Source organism: Corvus moneduloides, chromosome 4 (genome assembly GCF_009650955.1).
Source record: "Corvus moneduloides isolate bCorMon1 chromosome 4, bCorMon1.pri, whole genome shotgun sequence".
Classification (NCBI taxonomy): Eukaryota; Metazoa; Chordata; class Aves; order Passeriformes; family Corvidae; genus Corvus; species Corvus moneduloides.
The window spans coordinates 73700675-73724638 of NC_045479.1; the positions used below are offsets into that span (position 1 = coordinate 73700675).

The 23964-nt window shown below is 52.1% G+C and overlaps 1 protein-coding gene across 1 annotated transcript; it reads right to left on the reverse strand.

Moving 5' to 3' along the window:
- Window positions 1-3389: 3389 nt before the first annotated feature.
- STRIP2 (striatin interacting protein 2) lies at window positions 3390-23226 on the reverse strand. Its single transcript, XM_032106137.1, has 21 exons — window positions 23077-23226; window positions 21411-21480; window positions 20363-20437; window positions 20138-20272; window positions 19832-19952; window positions 19127-19195; window positions 18934-19040; window positions 18690-18817; window positions 18184-18396; window positions 16787-17010; window positions 15425-15490; window positions 14686-14749; window positions 13987-14058; window positions 13787-13861; window positions 13191-13288; window positions 12559-12685; window positions 10727-10827; window positions 9245-9311; window positions 6062-6166; window positions 5479-5683; window positions 3390-4860 (listed from the first exon to the last, which is right to left on the reverse strand). Exons 1-21 carry the CDS (start codon window positions 23224-23226, stop codon window positions 4610-4612), a joined length of 2523 nt encoding a protein of 840 aa, XP_031962028.1. The 3' UTR covers window positions 3390-4609.
- Window positions 23227-23964: the final 738 nt, after the last annotated feature.

Here is a 23964-nt window from a genome sequence, read left to right on the forward strand (position 1 = left end):
GGGCGCGGCCTGGTGCTGACTGACAGACCCGCGTCCAATCCGCTGCTGACACGCCCGCCCCTCGCCCAATCAGCTGCCGGGGGGCGGTGCCCGCGCGGGCTTCCCGCCACTGCCGCCGTCACGGGGAAAAGGGCGGGAAAAGCTTTGAGGGGGATGAGGGGAGAGGCCGCCGCCATCCCCGCCCCTGTCCCACCCACAGCCAAAAGTCCCAGGGAAGCGGCACCAGGACGCGAAAAACCCCCCTCACCACAGCTTGGAGCTGAGAGGAGGAGAGGAGAAAATCGTGCTTTCCGAAGGTCTTGCAAAGACTGGTGTTTGGTGGGCTGTTAGTGGAATATTCGCGTTATTGCTGTGTGACACGGGGAAATCTCTGTTTAAACACCTGACTCAGCCTCCTTCACCACATAAATATTTAAAGCAGCCTCTGCCTTGCCTCCTTTGAGAGCCACAGCTCCGGACAGCAGGCCCTGAAAATGACGTGTAATAGAGGTTGGATGTTTCCAATAAATCCCCGTAAACTGAGGTCTGCGATAAAGGAAAGCGATGGAGGCAGAGGGGTCTGAGGGAGGGACAGGGACCTGAAGGGCTCATTTTCTTCCCTGCACCTTTTTTAGACAAAACAATTTTATCCAAGGGTTGTAATGCTTCTAAAGGCCGGGTGATTTTTAAATTTGGGAGAAAATATGGGAGAGAGGAGTCTCTCCTGCATCCCTCAGCACCAGATTTTCACTTGCAAAGTGCTAAAAAAAAAAAAAAAAAAATCAAAAGGCACAAGTGAAAAATAGCAGCAGGAGCTGAATTCCCTCACAGAAAAAAAAAAAATAGCTCGTAATTGCAGAATTACCAAACTCCAACAAACACATCAGCGAGTCTGCCTAGATCATGGGTTTATTTTTACCTTTGACTTTAACCTCCCTAAATGTGCGCTCTGGCGTAGGATACATTCAGTCCTGTTTTAAATCATAGAAACCCCAAACCGTTTAGGTTGGAAGGGACCTTCAATATCCAGTGCCACCCCCTGCCACGGGCAGGGACACCTTCCACTATCCCAGGTTGCTCCAAGCCCATCCAACCTGTCCTGGAACATTTCCAGGGATGGGGAATCCACAGCTGTTCTGAGCAAACTGTGCCTCACCACCCTCACAATAAAAATTTTCAGAGGAAACTTCCTTCCTTCTTCCCTAGTAGCAAAAGACTTGGTAGTGTAGCTCAGGAAAAAGGTCTGCGGATTTGGGAGTAAAATTCTCTTGAATATGCTTTGGATAATGAAAGAAAAAAAGAAAAAAAAAATTATTTCCGCTGTGTTCAGGGAAATTTTGTGTCATTTGTATTAACAAACCACATGGCATGAAAGAAACAATCATAATTACACTAATTATCTGCTTTTAGCAACGACAACCGTCAGGAGACCACATTGTCATTATCGAGGCTAAAAGGAAGGCACAGCAGTGAAGGCACAAGCACTGAAATATTCACTCAAGGAGACCAAAATCAGCCTGTGCAGTCAAATGTTGTGCTTTGTGACAGTGCTTGGACCTGGCTGCAGAACAAGCTGCTGTTTACACATGCAAGGCTTTGATAAATAATTAAGGGAAGCTTCTCAAACTCCAGAGTAGAATAAGCTTGACCTCATACAGTCACTGCTGTAGTTACAAGTGGATAAATACAGAGTCAGCCAGGATATCTCGGTGTTGTTATTTTTATGGAAATAGTCACAGAATAAAAAGGAGGGATATTTTTTTTTTAACGCTGCCAAACTGAATGGATGAAGGCTAAACCCCCGTTTTTTTTGGCCTCAGCTGTGGTGTCCATAGGATCACTCTCTCCTTTCACAACTCTGAAAGGAACTTTGTATCTTTGCAGCCTTCTGTCCCTCACTGAAATTTGCATTAAATTCACCAACCAGCTCGAAAGTTGCTTAGAGAAGACTGAGAAATTAATAACTTAAATGCATTTGCTTTATATCCCTAGGAAACAGGAAGAATCGACATGAAAACAGAAGAATCTGTGCTGAGGTGCTGAAGAAAAGGACTTGCCCACAGCAAAACTTTCAGCAACCAGCTGTAGGGTGAAAACAGAAAAAGTTCTTTATGCACCAGTTACAACAGAAACTGGGAACACTGGAGGGTTCCTGGAACCAACAGTCCTGTTGGGGTGAGATAACAGATGTTCCTGCAGCTGTGCAGAAACCACCCAAAACTTTGTTCTGAAACTGCCTTGCTAAACATATAAAATGATTATTCCTTAATTGCTGTCCCCCAGCTCTTTTGAGAATTTTTAAGGAGGAGAAAATCCTCCTTGTGAAGCAAAAAAGTTTGAAACTGCTGCTTGCTTGCTGTGGAGGGACATAAATATTTCAAATAAAGGTGTAACCTTTCCCTAAGTCACTCTTTTATGCAGAGGTTCAGGTTTTCTGTAGGGATCTCTCTCTGGGAAGCAGAAAATGTGGTGGTGGTGCTGTGAATAAGTTGTATTCCAAGATAAGTTTGTACCATGCTCCAGCTCAGAGATATTCAGGTTAGAATTTGTATTTCTAATATCTCTCAGTAAAAATAACAGGCACTGAAAAGCACCATTTAAATACAAAATATAGAAAAATGCACGTCGGGTATGTACTGGTTATTTTTTCCCAACACTTTGTGGGGAAAAAAGACATTTTTAGGGGAAAAAAGGGTTTGAGCCAAATCCCAAGGGCTTTTCTAAGTTTCTTTAGTAATTCATTCAATTTTCCCCTTGAAGATCAACACCTTCAGGACCTTAGTTTATTAAACTAAAAGGTGTGAATTTGATAGGAAAATACAAGATGAAATATCAGACAGAAAATCCTTGATTTTCCAGCTGCTTCTGGGCTCTGGACACCAGCACGTGCTGAAAATAATTTTATTTTTACTCTGTTTCTACTACTAAAATATTTAACAGACCCTTTATCATCTGCCATCTTTGGCTGGGGTTTGTTGTTTTATTTGTGTTTATTTAATCTTTAGTCTAATCGCTCCCCGGAGGCTCTGGGGATCACAGGGAAGTGCCTGGTGCTGTGTTTTAGAAAGGGAATTAAACGAGGAGCTGCAGAGCTGGGATCCCTGAAGGACAGCACCAGTCTGGATTTCATGCCTTAGTGCTTGCAGAGGCTCCACTGATTTTTAAATAACTTTTTAATTTTTAACAAGCACGAACACAGCGCATAATGCTGTTTTTATTTTTTTAGAGTTCTACGGATTCATCGGAATGCAACGTCCAGAGTGTGTCAGACTGAGGCCTTTCTGCAGCAGAGGGAGAGTGGAGATGGGCAGGGGTGAGAGCTGAGTTTGGGGGATGCTTTCATCCTTAAAAAACAAGCAAAGAGAAGCTTTTAAATTAAGACATGGGAAGAAAAAGCTTAAATAAAGACATGTCCTTTAAAAGCTGGTTTATTTTGAACGTTCAAAAGCATATTTAAAAAGGTTTTAAAGGGTTTAATGCCATTTGCATGAATAAGGCCTTGGACAAACCCCATGAAGGAAACATTCCCGGGCTAATTAATGCTTTAAGCAATAAGCACAACTCCTGCCATAACAAACACTTGTGGATACTCAGGGCTTCCCTGCCCTATATGAACACACGATGCTTTGGCAAATGCCATCCTCATGCAACGCGGCTTTACCCAAGCGTAGTGTTTATTATTAAATTGAAGTATTGAGTTAATAAATTTATAGGAAGTTTACAGCTCAATATCCTGTTCATTCTGAAAGTTATGGACCACAGAGTCCACTCTTTTCCTCATAAATTCTTAACCAAAGCACTTTCCCTCCCCACAAGCACGCCCCCAAACACCCAAAGATCTGTGTAAAAATCAGGTTATTTAACGTGGTATTTACTGTCTCCTCAGGGCTGGAAGAGCCAAAGAGGATCTGGAGTCCTAATGACACTCAGGGGGAGAGAAAGGGGACATCCAACCTCTACAGCTCTGAGCACTGCACAGCACAGGGATCGTTTCACTCTAAGAAACGTGGTGAGTGAAGGTGGAGGAAAGCGGAGAGGAGAAAAGGTAACGGATTGGTGACCAGGGGAACATGCAAAACCTGTCCCTGGTGGCACCAGGGCTCTGTGAGATGGGCTGTGTCACCCCAGCAGCAGCAATGCCAGCCCAGGGACAACAGGGAATGTTGTCTCCAGTGGCCAAGCCAACGTGTATTCCTGGTGGGCACCTTCCTAGGGCTGCTGGGGGGTGGCAGGGTGGTGGCAGGATTGAAGCACATCAGCAGCCAGCCAGAACTGAATATATCAAAACAAACGAGGCACAGCGTGGGGTGTTCGGGAGGGACGGAATTCCCAGCTGGGAATCCTTACACCATGCGTGAACCAAGCTACAAGACAGACCTTATCTCTGAGCTCCCTCTGGAAGCTGCTCCGTGGCCTCTGCTGATACTTTACGGTCTCCAAGAAGTCACAGGAAAGGGATGACCTCCAAAACGAGGTGTCTGGTAGGCACGGAGAGACTTGGTCTCTTTGGAAAGATTTAATTTTTTTTCCCAGCTGTGCTTAAACCCCCCCCAAATCCAAACCGATTTTCCTCTCTCAGCCTGTGGCACCGCCAGCCCTTACGGAGGTGGGGCAGGTGGAGGTGCGGCTGTCACTGGCAGTGCAGCAGCTCCTCCCAACGAATGGGCTGGGAAAACACCTCCCGCTCCAGCCAGAGCTCGTAGGAGTAGTGGAAGTCCTCGGGGAGCTCCAGGCGCTGGCCCAGCACGCTCTGCAGGCAGTTGTCCACCGGGGCGAACTCCGAGTCCTGGGGCTTGTCGTACCTGCGGCTGTTGAAGGCTTCGATGTTGGCCCTCAGGGTGCATTCCTCAGCCTGGAAATCCCACGGCCTTGCATCAATGTCTGCAGGGAAGGACAAGCAACACACAAATATTGTGGAAAACATCACTCCGATAAGGCTTGAGCAAAAGAAAGGCTGAAGGTTTCCCATGAATTAACCAGAGTCACTCCTAATTATTATCATTCCTAACCAAATCCCATTATGGGTGCATTTTAATTTAAGATACCCAATAGAAATGTAATTATTCCTGCTTTAAGGACTGTCTATAATTACCCAGCCCCTGCATTTTTCACAAAGACCCCACCACTTTTACTGAAAATCTCCAGACAACTGAAGCAGAGATCAAGATTTAAAACTTTTAAAACTGATGAGCTTACTATAAGCTCCTAATTCCCAAAATTGTTAAAATTTGGACATATGCAGCTATGATCAATATTGAAAAGCTGCAATCACCATGACATTATGTCATACTATACAAACACGTAACATGAAGAAAGGTATTTTTCCCAGCATTTTCAGAGTTGGCTTTCACGAGCTCTAAATCTGATGGTGCAGAACAGTGCCTAAAAACTTGTGAAAAAAAATCCCCAATTGACAACAATTTGAGAGGTCTGAGGCCAAACCAAGCCAAGCTGATGCCAAAGCCACAGGCAGAGGGATGATCCCCGGGCAGGACTCACCGTTGCCGTAGGCCCAGTCGTCGTTCATGCGGTGCCGCACCTTCTGGTAGATGGCAGACATGGTCTTCATGTTGCTCTTCCTCCACTGCCGCCCCAGGTACTTGGTCTGGATTTTCAACAGCTTGAGCACGTAGAGCTGCATCATGGCCTGCTTCACCTTCAGAGCGCGCTTCAGGATCGGGGCTGACTTAAACACGACCAGCATCTGCCAGGAAATCAACACCAATTAATGCAGAGTGCTCAGGGCAGCCACACAAACACTGTCTGTGCTGCTTTGAGCACCAACACCTGGGCAACACGTGCCACAAGCCCCCAGAAGGGAGAACAGGAGCGTTCAACACAATCAACACCCTCTGCACGGGGCTTGAGGGTCATAGAAATAACGTCATTTGCAGAAGGAGAAGTATTTCTGCATTTAAGGCTCAGTCTGTGAAAGAAAAAAGGGAAGATGATGAAGAGCAGAAGCGCCAGCAGTTCCACAAGAAACGCTGAGCACAAGGCCGGGCTGAACCCGCTGTGTAGAGCCAGGGACGCGCTCCAGGTGAAAGCTGGCAGGTCTCTGGGGGAAGGGACATCCCCTCACCATTGTCCTCGAGTGTTTCCACTTGGTCAGCTTGTTGAGGATCCTCAGCAAGTTAATGCAGGAGAACAAATTCCTCCAGCAGAACTGGTTGTTGTCTCCAGCTTCCTGCAAGGCGAGAAGGACAAGTGTAACCCTGACCACAGCGTTCATCAGCACCGCCACAGAGATGTCCTTGGGCAGAAATCTTTATTTTTATTGTCTGCACAAGTCTTACTTTTGAGGGAGGACGAGCAGCAGAGCTGCCTCCTCACTTGGGTTATCATCAGCTGATTCCGGGGAAAACCATTCTGAAACACTCAGATTTTAACTTGCTTTTAGTTTAGAGTAAGAGCTAATAATGGGGTAAGTCACATTATTCCATCATGGGAAATATATTTTGTGGTAGATTTGTATTCCTTGTTCACAGCCAGAGACCAAATTGCAGCCTGGTGATCGCCACTGCTTTTGTTAACTATGTAAATTAATTCATGCTTAGAGCACATGTTACAGACCAGTAAAAAATCACAAATCAACACAGGATGACAAATAGCAACATTTGTATCAAGAGGATGAGACTTCTCTGTAACAAAAATCCCCTCCAGCTTAAGTGCTGCTGAGACATTGTTTTAAATATTAGGTAACTGTAAACACCCCCAGCTACAGCTTGCGTAATATTGCCCCTGGCACGTTTCAGCCTTAATTCCACCACTGCAGTGACTTGCTCCGTGTTTGAACAGCTCCAAGCGCAGGAGAAATGTCCCACAAAAAACCTGCTTGGGGATTAGTGCAAAACAAGGACTGCTGAATTTATAAACCACTCACAGCCAGCTATAGCCTTCTCAACTCAGGGCAAAAACCCAACCCATTCCAGGATCTGGGCATCCTTGAGAGGAGTTTGGGAGAGCCCCTTCTGTCAGAGGGTCCAATCCAGCTTTGAAATCGCACCAGCACAACCCCTTTGCTTTCACAGGCAAGTGCCAAACAGGATCAAGGAATCCCTGAGGCTGGAAAAACCCTCCCAGACCACCGAGCCCAAGCTGTGCCCAATCCCCACCTTGTGCCCAGTCCAGAGCCCTGAGTGCCACCTCCAGGCCTTCCTTGGACACCTCTAGGGATGGGCACTCCAAACCTCCCCGGGCAGCCCCTGCCAATGCCTGAGAGGCATCCAGAGGTGGGATGTCACCAGAATGTCACCAGGATGTCACCGAGGGTGGTGGATGCTGCATGGTGCTTTGGGGGTCCCAAAGTGCAGTGCCCCTGCAGTGTCATGGCATGTCCAGGCTTCACCCGTGCCCTCTACACCAAGTAATTTTCCCAAAAGGCCCCAGTGGAATAAACCAATATCTACTTCTTAGGCAGATGGATTTATTTGTCACCAATCCGATGTTGTCTCTACAGCTGCAAGTAGGGGAGGGTCTTTCCATCAGAGTTATGGAAGGAGGGAACAGGCTAAACAGACTTTAATACCCCCTTTAAGGGGCTGATTGAGCCCTTTGCAGACCCCTCTGGAGTGACAGGGGAGGAGAGAGGGCGACTGGGCAGGATTTGAAGAGCCTTTCCCACAACAGGATGGGTGAATCCCCCACCACCTCAGCCACTTCTGATTTACACCAGGTGGGGACAGCAGTTACCCCACAGGCCCCTCCTTGGGAGACAGCAGCGCTGGACTCGTCCTGGTTCTCCTTGGAATAACCCAAACACACATCACTGTGCTCAACCCACTGAGAGCAGAATCATCTGTCGCATCCTCCAAGGAATGTGTTACGCTGGGCTGTTAAAGTCACTCATCAGAGTGGTAAAAAAACCCCTAAAACAACGCATGAAATGCTGGCTGAAGAAATATAAATATGTGCACAAACGTAGGCCTCAAGTACCAGGGTGTGTCTAATTCCTATTAAATCCTTGCTTCCCTGGGTATCCTCCTAAAGATGAACCCTTGTGGTAAGATTCAAGTTGGTTTCTGCATATTTTCTAATTAAATCGCTCTCCCTTGAGGATAACATCCATGTCAGCTGGAGGAAAGCAAAAGGTGCAACGACAGCTTGCCAACTCTCAAGACCCTACTGGGAATATTTTCCCTAAAAACGTTCTGTTTTCTCCCACAGCCTTAAAGCTGATTGTGAGGATTAGCAGGAGCCACGGAGCCCTCAGTGATGTGTCACTAGATGTCCCCATTGGTCCAGGATATGGTCGATGGAGCCTGGCAGGGCTGGACGGGGACACGCAGCCTTCAGCAGCCCATGGACCTGGGGAGAATCTTTCTCTTTGATGATTTTAACCTTTATAAACCTAAGGAAAACAACACAGGCCTAAGACTGCAGCAGCCAGGCACCCTGAGATCATCCCTGCCAGGACTGGGTTTGCTCAGGCTCCTTCTTAATGTTTTAGGGCCTCCATTTCCTGTCCATTACTCCTTATTAACCCCAAAGGTTTTCCCTGCCCTGAACCCAACCTCTTCTGCACCTGAATTATTGCAGTTATGAACCTGCCAGCATTAATATCCCATCTGCAGTCTGTATATTTACCCAGCCAATCCTGCTGGCAGTCTCCAGAATACTTAAGGCTCCTCTCCGTAGGGAATTTGGTTCATTCCTTAATCTCATAAAACAGGAGTGCTCAGAGCAGTTTAAACCTGGGAGGCAACAGCCTCTGGGTAAATCCTCTTTCAAAGCAGGAGAATCTTGTCTTGACAAAACAAAAGGAAACGACCTCAAACTGTGCCAGGGCAGGCTCAGGTTGGACACCAGGAGGAATTTCCCCATGGAAAGGGCGCTCAGGCCTTGGCAGGGGCTGCCCAGGGAGGTTTGGAGTGCCCATCCCTGGAGGTGTCCAAGGAATTCCTGGATGTGGCACTCAGTGCTCTGGGCTGGGCACAAGGTGGTGTTTGATCAAAGACTGGACTTGATGATCTTGGAGGTCTTTTCCAACCTCAATGACCCTGTGATTCTCTTCTGTGAAACGGAAAACACTAAACCCAACTATTTTTCTGGGGTGCCCAATGCCAGCAGCGCCTCTTCCCCACAGCTGACAGTGACTCAGAATAGTGATGGGAGGAACTTTCAAGTCTGGAGGGGAAAGAAAAGCCTAATTTTGGAAAGGGTGGGGGTTAGAGGAAAAGAAGGCAGATAACAGAAAACCCAAATCCTTCCTCACCCTGTCACACAGAGCAATACTGGCCACAAAAACCCTTTCTGTGCTGCTTACCAGGCTTTCTGCTGTGAGCTCGGGCAAGTCACAGACTGTGCAATGCGGATAATCCAGGACAGAGATGCTGCGGAAAACGGGCAAGAAGGGGCTCGTTAGCAACCAATTAACATGAGAGCAATTTTTAAAGATGATCTATGTGATCATGCCCAGGAATCTGCCACGTTTCCCTGCTCTGTGCCTGGATATGCAACAAGTAATTTGGGTGGGGAACGATCCCAACTCCAGCACGTGAAGCAGCTGTGCCGACGGGTCTCCCTCCAGCATTTCCGACGGCACAGACAGCGTCCAAATGGGATCCCAGCCTCAGCACTGCCTCACCCCTCAGCTTAATGGAGCACGTCGATGCCTCTTGGCTCCAAAAGCACATCCTGAGTGCATTAATAAGGACTCGAAGGATTTGGATCCATTAAGGCAGGACAGATGAGTTATTCATATGCATATTTTAAAAGGGGAAAAAAGTAAACAAAATAGATCTGAGGTTCAAAGGGAGGCATCTGATTGCCAGCAAGAAAATTCATAGTGAGTGAAAACTCAGAGTATCAGGTCTTTCAAAGGCCTCCAGGCCTATGGACTTGGTAAAAGCAATTAGTTAAAAACCCCCAAAACTGGAATTTACACCTCCCTGGCTCAGAGCATCCAGCTGCACATCCCACGTCACTCACAGGAAACCTCCATCCCAGAGCAGAGGAGGGAGCGGAGTGCTTCTGGGATACATTTTCTCCTCACTTAAAGCACAGGACCAAAAGTGGAAATATTTATAGCATAAGAATCAACATTTTACTTCCTATTTTTCCATGCGTGCCTCCTCACACAGACACAACCATGCCGTGCAGGAGACAGACCAGCCTACACTCGCAGATGAAGAACAACAAAAAGAGCATCAAAAAGGAAAAAAAAAGGATCTTTTTAGCATTCCAACATCCCTGTGGAACTCCTCTCCAAACAGGGAAATCCTGCCCTGGTGAGCTGTGAAAGTGTTGTGCTCTCTCAGTTCTTTGATCCATGGTGGTCCAGCCAGTCCCCTACTCAAAACCAGGCTGGTGCCTCTCTCGGATCAGCAGTAAAAGGCAGCGACAGCTGTGGAAAACCTGAAGGAGTCAGGAAAGCTGAATTACAGCTATAAAATGTGGGGAAGACCTGGAAGATCCTACCCTATCTGGCCTTGTTGAAGCTGTGGCCCAGAGACGTCTGGCAGCACTGGATTTCTCTCCAGGAGTGCATGTGAAGATGAAAACTATTTTATTTTAAAGATGAAGCCTCTTTTATTTCAGTACTATTTTAGCAACCCAGTCAGAGATTGGAAACACAGCTTCCAGTCATCCTCATCATGCCAGAGGAATGTGCTCCCTCCAGCATATTCTTGTAGTGGAGAGGACACCCCAAAGCCGTGTGAGGTCACCTGGGCCCCCCAGGACATCGGGTCCCTCATGCGCAGCCTCGCTGCCCCATCACCTCTCTCTCCCCCAGAAGTGGCTGTACCTGTTTTTGGCAGTGATGTAAGACATGATGTTCTGGTTGAAGAACTTGAGGATCAGCGGGATGCAGTTGGCAAACACCAGGTGTTGGGACACGTACTCAAACTGGGGAAGAGAAGGGAAATGGGTCAGCATTAGCTGGGACAGCTGGGAGCACCACCTGGGAATGGAAACCTGTTTGCAGCCTAAAGCAAAGCACTCGTGGTGGTTTGCCCCAGACGCCTCACAGACCATTTTCTCCCTGCAGAAGTTTGCTGTGGAAGGTTTGTGTCATACACAGCAGCTGGAAAATTCCGTTTGCCATAGAGAGGACACACAAACTTCATGGCAGTGCCTTAGGAATAGCTGCACCTCGTGGCTGCAGCGTGGCTTTTCAAAATTAAATCTGTGGCAAAGCAGTGTACGGGAAAGAGGGAAGGAGTTGTAGCTGTTACATGAGAAAACACAATAATTCCTATTGCTCTCACACACTAATCCCAGTTCCCTTTGAAATTTTGACTGAAATAATATCCTTATTTTCCTATTTGCTTTTAATTTCTCTCTCCCTCGAAGCATTAAATGGTCTTCAAGGCCCCTTCCAACCCAAACCGTTCTACAGTTCAATAATACACCAAATCTCTCCTGTTCTCTAAAGATACTAACTGCAGCAAAACCCATTCCTGTCCCATGCTGCCCTGCCATGCCTCTCCGTCAACATCTCCAATTTGAGAGGGAAGGAACAGTTTGTTCTCATCTCAGCCTGGTGCCAGCTGTCGACATTGGCACACCACAGATGACACAACACCACCACGGATGACACAGCACCGCCGGGATGAGCTGGTGAGTAATCGACCCTTCCAACCCAAACCATTCCGTGATTCAGTGATTCCTTCATTTCAGACCTGCTGGAGCTTTCTCAGTCTCCCTGAGACCATCTTTGTCACCGAAAGAACAAAATCACCCAAATCAGACACACAAAGGCAGAATCAGGGGCACAAAGCCCCACAGCTTTCTCCAGGCTTAGCACCAGGCTGCAGTGGCCCTCCTGCCTGGGGGGAAGAAAGGAGAGGAGCCACTTTGAAGTGAGAAAAATTAATGAAGGGACATGGGGAAGACCCAGAACAAATGCAGGATTGTAAAAATGTGGGAGGTGGTTTCATTTTATCCAATCCAATATGTGGATTTATATTTATCCTCAGTTAAATATCAGTGGGTTTTGTAACACAGAGGGATTTGTAGCACGCTGAAAGCTTTAATAGAAAAAATTAGAAAACACTAATTGTTTGACTTGCAGAAGGAATGGAGAATTGGGCCACAGCTCATATTAGTCCTTGGTTTTTTTTAACCAAGGAAAGCCCTGGAGTGGGTGCAGTTTGATTGGTGCCATGCAGATGGAACAAAAATCACATTGGGAACAAAAATCAGATTGCAACTATGACCCAGATCTCCTGCCTCTGTAGAAACTGGAGCCCCAGGAACTTGATCCTGCCAAAACCAGATTAGGTTACCTCGTGAGGTCCTTCCCAGCACTATTTCTGGGCATTGGAGATGACAGAGAGCAAAAGAGAGTCTTGCCTAACCCCCAGCATCTTCCCCCTTCTGCCAGGGAGGCTCGTGCTATCTCCTAATTTTAACCTGAATGGAAATTCCCAGAAGTCTAAAAGCTCCTACCATGTGAGTAGAAATGACGTTGTCAAAGCACAGCAGGGTTATCCCAACCCGAGTGACCCTGTACAAATCCTGCAGCTATGGAAATGTGACTACAGCTCCTCATGGAAACTCTTCCTGGAAGTCTTCATCAGGACACACCACCTTCAAGCCCAGCTTGGCAATGGCCATCCCCTCCTCTAGGCCCACCTGGTAGATGTGGTTCAGCTTGAAGTGCTTGAGGAGCAGCAGCAGCAGAGCCGAGATGCTCTTCACGATGATCTCTTTGTGTCTGTTCACGTCGATGCCCAGTTTCATGCTCTGCAGAACGGTGATGCTGCCATGGAGGGAGAAACAGCACCGAGCAGGGAGGTCAAAGGGACTGCGGAGCTCCCGCTCATCTGGATGAGCTCTATGAAATCAAGGACCTTCACTCCCCCCAGGACTCCCATTTCCATCCATCCTACCTGGTGATGCCAAAATGCATTAAAAAAGCAGGAAAAAAAAAGTGGATTGCTCTCCACCAGGAATCCTGGCGGAGCGGTAGCAAGGACACCTCCCATATGCAGACATATCTTTATGATTTGGGTCAATCAGCAGGATTTTATCATTGGTGTCACTTAGCTTGGAGTGGCTGCCCACTGCACTCAAATCATCGCACTCCTGAAAAAGCAGCATCACTTCCTTGGCTTTGACAGCTCTGCCCTGGTGGCAAAGCAATTTACACCGACCCAAACAGATATCCCAAACCTGGAAACCCCCAAACCTATCAGCTCTCCTGCTTGGTCCAAGACGTCATGGCAAGGCTGGGATGGCCGGTGGCCACCTGGTAAGGGACTTACGGCATCTCTTCGGGCAACACATCTGCCAGGATGTTGATGGAGTCGGTCTTGGCCTTGGAGGTGGGTGCAGCAGCCAGGAGGATCTTCAGCAAAGCGATCTGCAGGAGAGGGCAGGTGTGGGGGGGATGGTCCCAGGAAAGGGAATTCCTTCCTTCTCCTTCACTTGCTGAAACTGGACAACACCAAGCCAACCCTACAGGGTTTCACCAGACCACACCCAACCTCTCCTTTTATCCCCTGACAGACAGGACAAGTGCGGGGTGCTTGGCAGCTCTTAACTTAAGGCCTCACATGTGCCTGAGCTCTGGTAGTGTGGATAAAACAACACAAGGGACACCTCGAGTTGGAATTCACTTAAATCTGTTTGTCTCTCCCTACAGACAGAGCCCATATGACCCAATCAGCATCTTGGAATCCTCTGAATCCCTCCTCTTGGACTGTACTTTTCCTCCCGACTTTGGCGTGGATTCCCACCAAAATCTCACCATCCAGGTCCTGACCACACCCCTGCCATCCTGTGCTGAGCTCTGCAGCTCCCAGACCAGCACCATTCCCTACTCAAAAGCTCTTCCTTCCTTTAAGGAACGCGGGCTTACCATGTACTGGGGGAGGTTGTACAACATTGCTCGATACAAGACCTCACAAGGGGTTTCTTGGACTTCCTCCTCCCCCTAGAGCAGAGAAGCGTTAGAAACAAGGGAAAATGAAGTAAAAAAAAGAATGCACGGATTGACACAACACACTGGAAACCTCCCATCTTCTCTCTGGTGGTGGGGTGAAGAAACTTCCTTCCTACCAGAGACATGGGGCACTTCTCCAGCTCCTCCTCGTTCTTGATCTGGACATCCGAGATGGAAACGTACTTGTGCTGGTAAAACACAGAGACAGAGGCAGAGCAATGTCACAGCTGAAGGAGGAAACACAGCCAGTGATGGTCAGAGCCGCTGATTCCAGCGATATCCGAGTGAGGGGTGCAGATCCACGGGGAACTCGTCGCTGTGTGGCGTATCCCTCTGTCCCTGAAGCCCCTCACACCTCCTGCCCTTGGCTACTTCCACCTACTCCTTCTAGGAGCTCTCTGTAAGTAATTTGAGAGGGACACTCGCCTCCAAAAGACAACCCAGACCTTCAATAGGGCCAGTTGGCCTCTGGAGGTGTCTCATTCCCCGTGGAGCACTGCAGGAGCCAAGGCTGGCCATGCTCCCCCCTGGGAACAGCACCGGTTTGGGAATGTGTGTCCAAACCCAGCTCTGATAGTCTGTCACCTTCAAAACACATGGCAAACACTTGGATAAAGGGAAAGTAAAAATGCTGGAGAGGCTACTTGAGGACTCTGTTTTGAATTTTTTGCCCCAATTCCTGCAAGAAGCTCCAAAAACTTCTCCTGTGACCACCAACTAATTTTTAACTCCCTCCAGTAACTGTGTTTCAATGAGGTTGGCAGGAGGATCCATGTGGTGCACATCCCATGCCATGCATGGAGCCACCATCTCACCTGCTTCAGGGTCTTCACGCTTTCATGGATCGGCCGCGGGAGCCCTATCAGGGTTTCGGTGTCCCTGGGGAAGAGGAAGGAAGGTCAGTACTGGGAAGGACATCCATGTTCAAACATTCCCATGTCATAACAGGTAAAAGAGGGAGCCTGGAGTCTGCTGAATGCATCCCAGATGGGTCAGGAATTGGGAGACGTGTTGGCGTGAGCTGTTGCCCTCCCACCTCCTCCCCATAATGCCTGCACGAGAGAGGAGAGACATCAGGGTGAAGAATTGGGGTGAAATCAGACTGAATTGGAACTGGGGTGAAATCAGATGAAATCAGAACTGGGGTGGAGCCAGTCTGAGCCCAGCACTGCACCTAAAAATGAATGTACCCTGCTGGGCCTCTCCCAGGATGACTCTGCACCCTCAGCTTGATTTATTCACAAACTGAGTAATTTGCTGTGGATACCAAACTGTCTCAGCTGCCTCTTGCATCAAACCAGTTGCTGGTTGGGGCCAGGGGTCACTTATTCTGGGCTAGGTCTGATTTTTAATAGAAAGAGGTCCCTGGGGACCAGTACCTCCAGGAACATGTTTTTCTAGCACTGCTTTCGTTGCTGCGGCCCCAGCAAACCCAGCACTACATCATCCTGAGCATGCCTTGAGCTGGAAAAACCTGAGCTTTGGGGACACCTCCCACCACTTAAACCCCACTGATGGAAGCTACGGGGCAGATTTTGTGGATAAAACACTCACTGTCCCAGCGTGAATCCGATGAATTTGTTCCTGCTTGCTTCCAGGAAATGCTCGATGTCTTTCTGTCTGATGGAGCCGCGGAGAGACAAAAACAAGGAGAAGGTTGGAAAACAGCCACATACAAGATCACAGCCTCGGACTGATTTCTAGAGATTGCAGCAGCAGTGGGCAAAAGCCACCTTTGCCCTCACTGGCTGGCAGCAACGTGAACCAAACCCGTTTCTATTTGCTGTGCAACTCCACGGGAACGTGCGAGTAGACGGAGAGAGGTTTTCTACAACTAGAACCTTTGTATCCACCTCCTGTGCTCCTCACACGCCTCTCTGAGGAGCATCTGCTCACTCTGAGAGAACAAATGTCATCTCCACGGTCTGTCAGAGCACATGCTGCTCCGAGAGCAAGCTGACATCTTGTCCACGTTGGGCATCTTTCATGGGAACTGCTCGGGATCTCTGCACTACGAGCAGGACACGAGCTGTGAGCCAAGGCTCTCCTGGACAGAAAGAAATCCAGCTGGATTTCCAGCCAGCAGCCAAGGAAAGCAACAACATTTGACTTTGAAGCTGAGAGTGCTAAGTGACGTGGAGCACCACACGTGGAGATCCATGTGGGAAACCAATTCCTGCTGTGTCCCTGCCAGGAATGCTCTGGACAGACCGAATTAACCCTGTCACTGCTCCTACCTCAAAAAGATCTATTTGCTCGATTTGTTGGAAAGATGCTGGAATAAATCCAGGCTTGGGATAAACAGCAAAAACCCTCACATGGATCAAAGGGAAAGGGGCAGAGCTTTTCACCCTCTAATCCTAATCATTCCCTCATATCATGTGTAGATAACTGGTCTTAGGAAGGAAAGGCACCAGCTCCTTTACCATTAGATGTTTCTCTCCACCACTCAAGAAGGCTTCACCTGGCAGCACAGGGGTCCTGCTCACCAAACAAGATGTCATTAACCAGCTCCCCAGATGATTAGTCAGGAATTTTGTGCTACCAAGATCCACTGGGGTCTGGTTGGGAAAGCTGACCCTGCTCCCGCAGCACCCCAGCACAGCCTCCTTCCCAGTACAACCTGGGGTACCCTAAACTGGATTGCCACTTATGGGCCAGTAATTTGGATTGCCAGCTTATTGGCTTGGACTGGGTTTAGCTGAGCTCTTCCCCAGGATTTACACACCAAACATGGCAAGTGGCCAATCCAGAAAGGACCAACCCTGACAAAATGAGAAGTGGAGTTCAACCTGCCAGAGGCCAAAAAACTTCCCAATGCTTCCCAAAAAACTTCCCAATGCTTCCCAAAAAACTGCAGTGAACTCCAGGACAGGTAGGGCTGGGGAGGATGGCAGTGACAGCAGGTGGCTTTACCTGACTTTGGGGGCCCAGGGGAGCCCCTTGGGGAAGGACACCCTCTCGATGGGCAGGCGCTGAGCTGGCATTACGGGGATGATCGCGTCCCGCTCCATCAGGTCCAGCTCCCCCTCGATCCCGCTGTCCACATCATCGTTCTCCTCTTCATCAACTCCTCCTTCATCGTTCTTGAAGGGATCTCTCTCGTTGTAGATGTCCAAACTGTCTTGCTTCATCAGGGGCTGCAGCAGAAGGGGATGGAAAATTCAAGTCATTTCAAGGATTTTGTTTCCCTCCCAGGTGCTGGCATCTCTCCATCCTGAAAGGATCAAGCTCTCAGATGTTCCTCAGGTAAGGATTTCCCTCCTAGCTGTTGCCGCCAACGCCTGCACAAGAATACCTCCTTCTGTACCTCTAACCTTGCTGCTCTAGGAGGTGTGACCCCATTTTCCACCTTAACTTTTGGGGCTTCCATCCGACGTCTCCTCCTTAGCAAAAGGCATTTTCATGCCCAGACCATAACACAGCAACTCCAACAGCGGAGCTAAAAAAAGAACTTGCTGTGAGCAGTTTGCTCCCTGGTGCTTATCAGGCCTTTGCCATAAGGTCAGGATGTCCTCTGGCTTCCTCTGGATCAAACACCCCATGGGGCTGATCTGTTGCAACTGAAATTGGTGGATGAAAAACTGGACATGTCCTGACCACGTGTAATGAGAGCCCAAAAACCCCCCAGTCCTGGGCTGAGCCCAGCGTGGGCAGCAGGGGAGGGGGGAATCTGCCCCTGTGCCCCCTCAGGTGAGACCCCACCTGCAGAGCTGCCCCAGCCCTGGGGACACAGCAGCAGGACCTGGAGCTGCTGGAGAGAGTCCAGGGAAGGCCAGAGAGATGCTTCAAAGGCTCCCTTCTGCTCTGGAGCCAGGCTGGGAGAGCTGGGAATGTTCCTCTGGAGAAGGGAAGGATCCAGGGAGAGCTGAGAGCCCCTTGCAGGGCCTAAAGGGGCTCCAGGAGAGCTGGAGAGGGACTGGGGCCAAGGCATGGAGGGCCAGGAGCCAGGGAATGGCTTCCCAGTGCCAGAGGGCAGGGCTGGATGGGAGATTGGGAATTGGGAATTGCTGGCTGGGAGGGTGGGGAGGGGCTGGAATGGAATTCCCAGAGCAGCTGGGGCTGCCCCTGGATCCCTGGCAGTGGCCAAGGCCAGGTTGGGTGGAGCTCTGAGAGACCTGATCTAGTGGAAGGTGTCATTTGGAACCAGATGTTCTTTAAGGTCCCTTCCAACCCAAACCATTCAGGGACCCCCTAAAACTGGCAAACACAGGAGAACTTACAGGGAAAAGGGAACCATAACCATGAGCACCCCTGGCTCCTTGGGACGGTGCCTGTTGGAAAACCACCCTGGCCCAGGAGGAGGCTCTCACCCTGCGGCTGCGGTGGCCCCGCTTCTGCTGCTGCTGCTGCTGCTGCTGCTGCTGCTGCTGCTGCTCCATGAGCTCGATGGCGTAGGTGGGCGGGGAGGCTGCGCGCATCCCCCGCACCACCTGGATGCTGTCCTCGGGCAGGGGCGGCAGCCCCAGCTCCTCCCGCCGCCGCACCTTCATGGCCTGCAGCGCCTCGAACCCGCCCAGCGTGAGCTAGGACAGAGAGAGAGGGGAGAGCACGGAGCACACGGCCCTCCTGGGCAGCTCTCAGGGGAGCAGCAGCTGGAGGCCATCGCAGTGGAGTGTTGAGGGTGAAGACACCACGGCAGTTGTTAATTCTCCATATTTCTCCCCCGCATCCTCAGCCCACGCTCATCCCAGAAGGAACGGTTTGCCTTGCGTTTAATAACGCTGTTGTGGTTGGGTTGAATGGTGGGGAACATCCAGGCTGCGGCAGCACCGTTCCAGAATAAAAGTTTCTGGAGAAAGGAAGGGTTTGCACTCACCAGGAGCACCTTCCAGAGCAGGAGCAGGACCTTCTTCATGGGGAAGTGTGGAGCGTGGCCGCTGCAGAATTTGGTCACCATGGTGAAGAGCAGCAGAGCAAACGGCTCCTCAGTGTGCACAGGGAAACCTGGCAGAGAAGGGACCAGGACCGGGGTCAGAGCCCATCTCCCATCCCTGAGCTCTCCCCGCTGGTCCAGCATGACAAAGGGACATCAGTAGGTCACAATGAACTTCAGGGCTCACTCAGGTCCATCCTGAAGGTCTCCCGGCAGGTTTTCCACTCGGGGGGATCCGTCTCCTGCTCCACACGGATGTTCTCCACCATCAGGTACATGACACTGAGCAGGACCCTGCCGGGACAGCAGGGCAGGCAGGTGGTGAGGCCACTCTGTCCCCAGAGGTTGTCCCACACCTGCTCCCAGCACCAAGGGGGTACCTGAGCTCCGTGCTGTCGGCCAGGGAGATGGCCGGCTTCCGCAGGGCGCTGCTGCAGGCCTGGCTGTTCCTGCAGGGAAGGGGATGAGCTCAGCACCAGCCCCCTCATCCTCACCCCCAGCCAACATCTGCAGCGCTGGGAATGCCACACCAGGGATGTGACATGGCTGTGACACCTCCCGAGGAGGAGGAGGGAGAAGAAAGAAGAGGGCAAGGAGGACGGGGAGAAAGAAGATGAAGAAGAGGAGGGTGAGGAGGATGGGGTGAAAGAAGGTGAAGAGCAGGAGGGCGAGGAGGGTGAGGAAAAAAGGGTGAGGAAGATAGGGAGAAGGAAGATGAAAAGGAGGAGGGTGAGGAGGATGTGGAGGAAGATGAAGAGGAGGAGGAGGAGAAGGAGGATGAGGAGAAAGAAGATGAAAAGGAGGAAGGTGAGAGGGTGAGGAGAAAGGGGAGGTAGAAGAGAAAGGTGAGGAGGATGGAAGAAGAAGGTGAGGAAAGTGGGGAGGAAGAAAATGAAGAGGAGGAGAGCAAATTGAATGGAAGAAGAGAAGAAGGAGAGAAAGTAGATTGTAGAATCACAGAATCATTTAGGTTGGAAAAGACCTCCAAGGTCATCGAGTCCATCAAGGGGAGGGTGAGGAGAAAGAATGAGGTGAAGAAGAGGACAAAGAGGGAGAGGTGGGCAAGGGCAGTGCAGTCCTCTCACTCAATCTCCATGTTGAGGAGCTCCAGGAAGGCGGAGAAGGTTCCCAGCTGGTACAGGAGGAAGCTGTTGTGCCGAGACCAGTGCAAGACATCACCTTCATTATCACAGTCCCCAAAGACACCTGGAGAGGCCCCACAGAGAAACTCTGGTGAGGGAGGATCTGCCTTTGAACCTTGGAGTCCACAGGACCACCCCAGGACGGAGCTTCACTGCACCAGCCTGGCACAAGCCTGGGAAAGGCTTCTCGCAAGCCCCCACAGCAGTGGATCCGCGGCCACATCCGGACATGGGGGACGTGGTCCTTACCCTGTGCCAGGTACAGGATGGCCCGTGCTACTCTGAGCCTCTTGTCCCTGTTGACCACCTCCAGCCCATCCAGCAGGCGCATGACGTAGGCCTTCTGCTGAGCCGCGTCCAGCTCCAGCCACCTCCTGCCTGGCACTGGAGAAGGGACACGATGTCCAGCTGGGTGCTTCCCCAGGGGTCCCACTCCTGCCCCAAGCCCCGGGGTGCTGAGCTCAGAGCTGGTACCTTGAGTGTGAAAATCCTCCTCGAAGCATCTCCTGTTGTGGCTCAGCTCAGGCTCCTCGGTGTAGCTGTACAGCTCTGATGGGGACAGGGATCAGCAGGGACATGGAGGGGCTTCACCCTCCTCCTCATTCCCAGATTCCTTGGGAAGCATCCCTGTGCACCCGGGGAGACACGGGACAGAGACCTGAACTGATCCCTGAGCTCTCCTGCAGCTCCAAGGGGCATTTGGGGCCACCCATCACCACCAAATTCATCACCTTCATCCCTGTGTCCTGGCTGGGCTGTTCCCACACTCCTGCTCCAGCTGCAGTTGCAATTTCATTGAGGTTTTTGGGGGGTCATTTTAAGTCTCACTTAAGCAGTTGGGGAATGAAGGGAATGCAGGAACACCCAGGCAGGACCTGCACCGATCCCACACCCAGCAGCTCGGACATTTTGGGTCCTGCAAATACGGGCCAGACTTGGAGGGACACGATGTTGCACCTGTTCTTTGTAATTCCTACCTGTTCCTATAGAATTCCTATAGTCCTACAGTGCTGAGCAGCACCACGGAGGACCGAAAGGATCCTGCAGGGAAGGAGGAAGGATCCCTTGCAGAGGAAATGTGCTTTTGCCGGGCCAGCTCGTGCAGCTGAGATACACAGAGCTAAAAATAACCCCTTTTTCTCCGGACACGCTCGGCACCGCGGGGTTACGGAGCAGAAGCAGCTGGAGCCACTGCACAGCAGGATGATAGGGGACAAGGACACGACCCGTCTGATAACGGGTGACACCTCCAGCCTGGGCCGTGTCACCGGACACTCCGCCCTCCTGCCACCCCCGGCGCTGCGCCCCGGGTAATTCGGAGCGCGGGGTAATCCCCGTGTCCCTACGCGTCCCCTCTGCTCGTCCCCAGGGAGTGAGTGGCTCTCTAATAATAAACCCCGCTTGCTCTATTACTGCAGGGATGACACCACTCAATATCCATCTCCCATCTCGGCGGGATTTTTATTTTCCCTGCCTGCCGGGCACCTATAAATAACAATGCAACACCCAAAACCTGCTTCACCTGCCAACTCAGCGCCGTGGCCGTCGGCATCGCCGTACTCAAATTCCAGGTTGGGACAATCCACGGAGCCCTGCGGAGAGCGGGATGGGGTTAGGAGGGGGCTGGCACATCCCTGGGGATATTTTGGGATGTGGGATGGCTGCCAGTACTCTCAGCCTTTGCGCCAAAGCTCCTCCAGCCGCCGGAGCAGCGACTCGCACGGGTGGGCTGGAGCGGGGAGTCCGTGCGAGGCCGCTCCAAATACAGTGGAAATGTGGAAGCCGTGTGTGAAAACAGCATTTCTCAAATCCCAGGGAACGCAAAGGCAGGACGCAAAATGCCGGTGAATATTTGATGCATTTCAGAGCCCCGCACGCCCTAAAAACAAACCCCGGGGCTGGTTCAAAGGAAAAACCCCCGGGAGGATGCTGCGGATCCCTGAGCTCCGTTCTCAGCATCCCAGATCTGAGAGCTCTCGGGGCCGGGCTTTGCCTTTTCGAAGGCCGTGGCGTGGATCTCCCCCTCCTCCCCTGCGGATGAGGAACTGGAGCATGAAACTTCGCCGGAGGATTCCGGCGGGGCAGCGAGCGGGCAGCCGCAGCCCGACGACCCAACGCCGGCACCGTGCCGCGCTGCCCCGGGAAAGGGAACACATGAATGGATAATCAACGAAATTAACATAATTTCCCATTCCGAGTCTCAGCATCCCTCCTCGGCAGCCGGGCTGGAACTGATGCGCATCGTCGCGATGAATATTGATGATCCGGGAGGATGCGCGGCTCCGGGCTGACCCCGACTTGCTCAGAAACGCTGGGTTCTCACCCAATTTCTGCAGCCGACGGGGCGGCTCGGGGAGTTAAAGCCTGTGAGGAATCCGGCGAAGCGCGTGCAGCTCTAATCCGCTTTGAGAGGCCGAGCCGGGGGAGCAAAGCAACCCCCAAATTCACGAGTTCGGGGCACGTCTTAGAAACCATCCCCAGAGACCCTTTTGGGGTCAGGGGGCCACTCAACCCGCAGCTCCTTGGTGGGGAAGCGAAGTCTTCCCGTCCTTTGCTCACGGGGGTCCCGCGGTGGCTTTACGGTGGCCGGGGACATCAGATCCCGGTGGGATCCTGGTGACCTGATCCCAGTCCTGCTTCCCCAGCCCGGCACCCACGAAGCCGCACGGGCGCAGCAGGGGCGGGGCGGCCCAGCGGGGTTTGGTTGTTCCCCCGTGTCCCGGGGTTATTGGGACAGGAGGGGCGGAGGGGACTGCGGCACTCGGACCTTGGTGAGGGTTGGGTAAGCGGGAGCCTGCAGAGCGGGGGGAGCCCAGCGCCCAGGTGGGTCCCCAAAACCCTGCTGGGGGCTCCGGGTGTGGGGCAAGGAGGTGCCAGTGCTGAGGCTTAGCCAGCGCCCCAGAACTCCGCAGCTGGGTCTGGGAGCGGAGCAGGGAGATGCCAGTGCCGGGGAGCGCCCCCGGGGACTCCCCGCTCCGGGCTGGGCATGGCAGGATCCCTAAAGCCACCCCCGCAGGACCCCGAAAGCCTCCAGTTTGGGGTAGGGAGCACCCCTAACACCGGGAGCTCGCCCAACCCTGGATAAGGCTCCTTCCGCAGGAACCCCAACCCCAGGCCAGGGTCCCCCCACCCCACAGGAGGTTCCGTCAGGGCCCGGGGGGTGCCGGCACCGAGCTCCGCGCTCTTACCTCGGACTCCTTCCGCTGGCTCCTGAAGAGCTCCCGGCCCTTGGGTTGTGGCTGTGGCTGGGGTTGCGGCTGGGGTGGGGGCTGTGGCTGGGGCTGTCCCGGCCGGGCCCTGCCCGGGCCCGGGGCTCCGCCGCCTCCCGCCGCCTCCATCCCGCGGCCCCGCGGCCGCCGCCGAGCACGTGGGGGCCGGGCCCCGCCCCGCCCCGCGCGCTCCCATTGGTCCGCCGGGAAAGGGGGCGGGGCCTCAGCGCACACCCCCTGCTCCCATTGGTCCGGAGCGGGGACGGGGCGGGGCTTGGGGGGGCCGGGGGAACCCGGGGGTCCCTTGGGATGGCGGGGCTGGGAACGGGGGCTGGGGACACATGGAGGGGACGGGCTGGAGGGGGGATAGGGGGTGTCCCTGGGGTGCTGGGGGTACGGAATGCTGGGGAAGGAGGGGTTATGGGGTGTCCCTGGGGTGCTGGGAGTACGGAATGCTGGGGAAGGAGGGGTTATGGGGTGTCCCTGGGGTGCTGGGGGTACGGAATGCTGGGGAAGGAGGGGTTATGGGGTGTCCCTGGGGTGCTGGGGGTACGGAATGCTGGGGAAGGAGGGGTTATGGGGTGTCCCTGGGGTGCTGGGGGTACGGAATGCTGGGGAAGGAGGGGTTATGGGGTGTCCCTGGGGTGCTGGGGGTACGGAATGCTGGGGAAGGAGGGGTTATGGGGTGTCCCTGGGGTGCTGCGAGCACGGAATGCTGGGGAAGGAGGGGTTATGGGGTGTCCCTGGGGTGCTGGGGGTACAGAATGCTGGGGAAGGAGGGGTTATGGGGTGTCCCTGGGGTGCTGGGGGTACGGAATGCTGGGGAAGGAGGGGTTATGGGGTGTCCCTGGGGTGCTGGGGGTACGG

Excerpts from the sequence above, each read along its gene's own strand:
- STRIP2 (XM_032106137.1), bottom strand. The coding sequence starts at position 23,226 with ATGGAGGCGGCGGGAGGCGGCGGAGCCCCGGGCCCGGGCAGGGCCCGG. Across the intron at positions 9,312-10,726 it reads TACATCACTGCCAAAAACAG|CATCTCTGTCCTGGATTATC; the intron begins GTACAGCCACTT and ends CGTTTTCCGCAG. Across the intron at positions 6,167-9,244 it reads AGCTCACAGCAGAAAGCCTG|GAAGCTGGAGACAACAACCA; the intron begins GTAAGCAGCACA and ends CTCGCCTTGCAG.